This window comes from Orbicella franksi, chromosome 15 (genome assembly GCF_964199315.1).
Source record: "Orbicella franksi chromosome 15, jaOrbFran1.1, whole genome shotgun sequence".
Classification (NCBI taxonomy): domain Eukaryota; kingdom Metazoa; phylum Cnidaria; class Anthozoa; order Scleractinia; family Merulinidae; genus Orbicella; species Orbicella franksi.
Genome location: NC_138159.1, coordinates 12,610,630 through 12,616,852, shown reverse-complemented (window position 1 = coordinate 12,616,852; position 6,223 = coordinate 12,610,630). Strand labels below are relative to the sequence as shown.

Here is a 6,223-nt window from a genome sequence, read left to right as displayed (position 1 = left end):
ATAATGTCAAAAACCGTATCAGATTGTAGAAAGTGGAAAATATGAAGCTTTTTTTGTCTCCAACGGTTTTAATTTGGCCAGAAATGAAATGTGTCGCCCGTGGCAACTCGCTCGTCACTCGTGGAGTATCGCTAGGTAGGAAAATAGTTGTGTAATGTTGAACAAAATATGTTGTTCCTCGTCAAATTAAACCCAGAGTGCTCGAGCTTAGTATTAGGAGAGGCCAGAGCAACTTGGGCATTTTCTTTCTTTTTGTTTCTTGCTGTGAGAAAAAGACTATTATCGTGTCGTTTCGGCGGGACAGGTCGGTTTTGACTTTCGATCGCACTGCAGGGGCAGCTACCGTATGCGAGGATGTAATGCGTTCAAGTAGCCTATTCCCCTAAAACAGCACGCGCACTCTCTAGTCAGCTCTTTCTCACTCTCAACTCAGTTCCAAATAAATCTGAGTCAAGGTACACGAAAGTCACTTAAGTACTTTTCTTGATCTTCACAGGAAAACAGCCTTCTATTTGCTTGGAAAGAAAGATCATAAACAGTTCCACAATAACTAGACTGGGAAGCTACCCTAAAGGAAAAGGTAAGATTACAATATTACATTTCCAATGCTATGTAGCTACGGTGCTGTGCAATGAACATTGGTCAAGACAATATGAAGGGTAAGAGAGTTAATTACCCTTTTATGCTCTAGTTGGATCCAGTCCTCCCGTGGATAATCTTGTTGCTCAAACTTCGTAGCTGTTTTCGTGGATCTAGAAAATGCGTGTAGAGACACTTTGGCTGGCCACGTGCTTGCTTTTGGCCGTCAACCTTTAAAGACATACTTCTTTCAAAACACATCCCTTCCATAAAAAAGTCTTGGAAGTGTAAATGCAACCTGCTTTGTTTCCACTTTAGGCTTTCTTACTATTGGAATCTCATCAATTGCTCGTCCTAGTGGAGATAACTACCTTATTAGAACGATCCAAGGCTTGATAAACCAGACGAGTGACGAGGACAGGCGCGAAATCTTCGTAGTGATATTCCTCGCCGAATTTGATGAAGCAGCTAAATCTGCCACTTTGGTGGGGTTGTCGAATCAATTCAGGAAATATATTGACCAAGGTTTTATCCGTGTAATTTTTGCACCAAACGAGTTTTACCCAGCGCTCTCGAATATGAAAACGAAATTTCGCGATAATCCGCAGAGGATCTTTTGGCGCTCAAAGCAGAACGTGGACTTTGCATTTTTAATGTGCTATTGCCACGGTCTCTCGCAGTACTATCTTCATTTAGAAGACGATGTACTTCCAGCGCCAAGCTTTTATCCCAAGCTCCGTGATTTTATCTCATCGGTTAAGACAACTTGGCCCAGTCTGGACGCTTCCTTCATGGGACACGTAGCCAAAATTTATCACGCCAACGACCTGGAGAATCTTGCCACGTATTTTTACCTCCTGTACGACGAAATGCCCGTAGATTGGTTGATTATATTTTGGCGACAGATTAAACATGATGGACATTACCTCAGTTTTCCTCCAGCTTCCCTGTTTCAACATATTGGAAGTCATTCTTCTTTTGCGGAAAACAAGGGCCGTAATACCACCGCATCAAGGGAAAAATATTTTGACCAGTACGATCTCAAATACAAGGGTTTGAATCCTTTGGCTAACGTCAGCAGCCAAATGACGTCTAGCTATGGACATCCTCAAGATGCTTACAACAGAGGTTATGGCTATTTCCGGAGCAAGGAAGTCAAGAAAGATGACTTTATTATTGTCCAGTTTACTCCAGCAGTATCTATACGTAAAGTGTTCCTTGATACAGGCTCTTATATTGCTCCTGATGATCACCTTCGGTCGGCTGTTTTGCAAGCAAGTTTTAACAATAAAAACGAACTGCAGACAAATGCAAATGGAATTAAAACTTGTACAGTGTTTGAGACAATTGGAAATTTCCAACACGGGAAAGTCGAAGTCACTTTCAATGAAAGTAATAAAATGACATCTTGTTTACGGGTGTTGGTGACACAAGACCAGACTAACTGGGTTTTCTTCAGGGAGATTGATGTTTGGCAAGTTTAAACTCAAGTCTTTGTACTCAGGCCCTAGTTCAGTTTCAAATTTGCAGAGAGGATTATTATAGGCAAGAGACTATCTCGTTTTCCTCATTAATAATAACAATAACAACCACGACAACAATAGAGGTAGTCATAGATATTAACAGGATTGTTTTTAAATTTTTGCGTAGAGATCAAGATAGAGTTGTAAGAACAGCAATGATTAATTCTTATGGAAATGGAGGGTTAAGGGTGTTAGACCTTGAGACTCTCTCAGATTGTCGGCTAAAAAGGTTGCATGCCAGTGAAAACGCTGGCTGGAACTGTTACCTCACTCATATGCTTTAATCATTTGGAGGTCTCTTTCTTTTTCACTGTGACTATGATCCTGAGAATTATAATATATCAAATCAATTCTTTACCGAGTTGATTAAGTTCTGGGCTGAGTTTAGGAACGCCGTCTCTGATAAGGACAATAAAAGCTCAATTATGTGGAATAAAAACATAAGGATAGATGGCAAACCTGCTTTTTCTATAAAAAAAAATTATTTGAAAAAAACATAACGTTAATCAGTCAACTAGGTTTATCAGTCAAAGAACAATTTGGATTGATTGGATGTTATTAGACAAGAAACGAATATTAGTTGTAAAATATAATTTCTTAGAGTGGTCTGGTTTAAGATCGGCAATACCCTATTTCTTGAGGAAGGATGATGGTGACAGTAATATAACAAAGTTGGGTTTTTTTCGTAATTCTCTATTTTCCAATTGCCCATAATTCACTCTGTCTGCCCCCCAAATTTTGCATAAACTATTGTTGTGAAATACTCTTGGAAGGTCTGCATATTCCCGAGAGCATTTCACAACAATAGTTTATGTAAAATTTGGGGGGCAAACAGAGTGAATTATGGGCAATTGGAAAATAGAGAATGATGCTTTGTACGACGTAAGTTTGGCCAAAAGCAAACAGTACTATAATTTGTTAATTCAATTAAAAGCTACCTTACCAAACGCTGCAAAAAAGCTAGCTGAAGGATAAATTTAACATCAGATATGGGGATTATCTAAGGTATACCTTCTACCAATAAAAGTTTGCATAGAAACGTCTTTAAGAAATTTTCAGTTTAAGGTGGCTCAAAACAGTTTCCAGCCCTTAGATTTTGATAAGTTGCTATATTCACTCTTTATCACTTGGTGCTACAATCATGGTATCATAAAACTGTCCAATCATTGGTGGACACGTTGTTATCATTTTCGTGAGACAAAACGTTACCATAGCAACAGTATGATCTGCTAAAAATACCCTTAATTACAGCTCTAGGGGCTTATAATTCAAAAACTGCACGGTGAATTTTTTATATTATCAAATTTTAGTAAGCATGATAAGACGCAACTTTTGGCAAAGTTTAAAAAAATTCCGTGCATAGGGTTCAGAGCTTCCTTAAAGTTTTGAAAATTTAAGGTGGCTCTGAGCCACATGTACAGAATTTTTTTAAACTGAGCCAAAAGTTGCGTCTTATCATGCTTACAAAAATTGATAATATAAAAAAGTTTCAACGTGCAGTTTTTGAATTATAAGCCCCTAGAGCTGTAATTAAGGGTGTTTTAAGCGGGTCATACTGTTACTATGGTAACGTATCGTGTCACGAAAATGATAACAACGTGTTTACCAATGATTGAGCAGTTTTTTGATACCATGATTGTGGCATCCAGTGATAAAGATCAAGAGTGGTTGTAAGGACCCATCAAAATCTAACCGCTAGAAACTGTTTTTAGCCACCTTACGGTACTTAACTATACAACTTGTACAAATGTTCTTTTGAAAAAATGGGAGTAGTAGACTCAGACATTTGTTCTTTCTGTGGATTAAGTAGAGTAGATAGAACATATAATAAAATGACACATTACAAATTTTATTTATGTGGGAGTTCATGGACAGCTTGTCATCGATATAAGAGCGTAGGTCCCTAACAACTGACGATCTCATAACATCAATGTTTCCCACGATAATCGAAGAAATATTAACTTAAGATAGCTGTTGTCGGGTTCCTATCATAAGAAATTCCGTTTTTTCATCATTGAGAAGGAGTTTGTCGTGGTCCATCCATGAGCGAATGGCCTTAATGTAATTTTGGGCGGCAGTTATAGCACCTTGTTGTCTTGACAACTCATTCGGCCTGAAGGAGAGATATAACATTGCACAGGAGAATAATATTCTTCACACTTTTCATAAGAAATAGAAGTTTAAGCCTTTGACGCTTTGATATGTAATTAGACTAGCATTAATTTTCAGCGTCTTACATTAACCCTGTGACCCTGGTTTTTTCTTAAAAGTATATACAGTGTATTGTGTGTGCGTGTTCAACACGCACGCACAATTCACTGTATCTACACAAAAAGTTTTTGTGTAAATATGTGTGTGGTGACCGTAAATTCCTGTATACTTAAATTTTTGTAAATTTACACGAAGCAATGCATAAATAAAGACAGGAGGGAAAAAATCATCATCAAACCTAACAACAACAACAACAACAGTGACAAGAAAACAATAGCAACAGTAACAACATTAAAAACAACAACATCATTATCATCAACAAATCAACAACAGCAGGAGTGACAAGAATAATAATACCAACAGCAATAACATCAACATCGTCTTTAACAGCAACAACAGACCGCAATTATTTGGTCCTTTCTATTATACAGAGGAAATATTTCGCAGTTATGAAGCGGCGAAGTTTTTGTCCTTTCTGCTATACAGGAGAAGTAGTTCGCTGTTATAGGCCCTTTGCAGGATCCGGTCACATGGTACGGAATTAATTACGCTGGGACGCAAGTTACACAGTGGGACTTTCAAAACAAAAGAACTCGTACCACTCCAGCCCGACTTTGCTTTGTTATGAAAGTCCCACTGTGTAACTTGCGTCCCAGCATAATTAATTCCGTACCATGTGACCGGATCCTGCAAAGGGCCTATTAAACAGCGAACCGTTTGGCCCTTTCTATTACACAGAGATAATATTTCGCAGTTAATTAACGGCGAAGTTTGATCGGTCATAAATTAAAAAAATAATTTTTACTATTTTTAAAGAGAGAAATAGGAATCAAGAGTGAACAATCTAATTGTTCTAGTAGAATTCTAACTGAAATTAAAGCAAATAACGAGTTTCCAATTATTTTTCTACGCATTATTGAACTTTACGCTCTAACAAAATCGCACGTGTCCAGTTGTCCTTGGTAAATTTTCAGTTGTTTACGTGCGCGCACCCGTTTTTTCAATAATTTCAAGTTTTTGAAGTCAAGAAACCGTTAATATCCTTCTTCTAGTCTTTTCAGGAATTAAGTTATCCACTTACATCTAAACATTCTTCCAAAACTTCGGAAAAACGATAAAAATGTCGCATTTCGTGGACGACCGACAGCCACTGCACTTTAATGGCTGATAGTATACGAGTAGCTCAGTTGATCAGATTGCAGCATTTGCATTACCACACTAAGTGTTCATCTCGCTTGTCCAAAGGAGACTCAGTCGTGGAAATGATAAATCAGGTCTGTTTTTGTTTCGATTATTAGAGTTTGCAGGCCGCACAACACTTGTGTCCAACTCTTTTCCTTTTCTTTACCGCATTTGCTCCAGACAAGTAGCTCTAACTAACCTACATACATTCGAATTTTTTCGTTCTTCCCCAACATTTCGTCCGCCATTTTGAAAGCTCGTGGGCTATTAAGCCTGGCTTGCATGCAACTTCCGGTTTTTTTTCTGGAATCGGTGTGTTGAACGCCTCATCAGGCATGGTTTAGCTCAGTAACCGACGGCAACGATAGGGTGTAAAAGTACTCACGAGTGACCAAGAGTGACCAAGAATGACCACGAGTGACCACGAGTGAGATTACATCAAAAAATGTCAGTGATGTAATTATGACGTCAGTAAGAAGTCATTGTGAGGTCTTATCATTAAATAATGACCTTACCACCAAACTAAGGCTCTTTGCTGGTGTAGTAATCAAATATTAGAGCAATGGCTGTGCTTCACAATTTGATTTTTTTCCTTTTCAAATATTAGCTGCTTTTTTATTTGTGCAAGGGAAGAAAAATTCGCCCGATTTTACTTAAAACTGCGCGCGGACTTTGCATGCTTTTTTTGATCGAATAACAGATAAACCATTCTAGCCGGAAAATACAGC

General features: G+C 38.1%; 1 protein-coding gene across 2 annotated transcripts in view; it reads left to right on the top strand.

Annotated features, from left to right (window-relative positions):
* The window catches only part of LOC145469965 (alpha-1,6-mannosyl-glycoprotein 4-beta-N-acetylglucosaminyltransferase-like), an 8,469-nt gene extending 6,182 nt beyond the window's left edge, over nt 1-2,287 (top strand). For both annotated transcript variants that reach the window (XM_081453791.1, XM_081453790.1), the window contains 2 exons: nt 497-580; nt 898-2,287. In XM_081453791.1, coding sequence (XP_081309917.1) covers nt 497-580; nt 898-2,063 — 1,250 coding nt within the window. In that variant the 3' untranslated portion in view covers nt 2,064-2,287. The remainder of the gene's footprint in view (nt 1-496; nt 581-897) is intronic.
* Nucleotides 2,288-6,223: the final 3,936 nt, after the last annotated feature.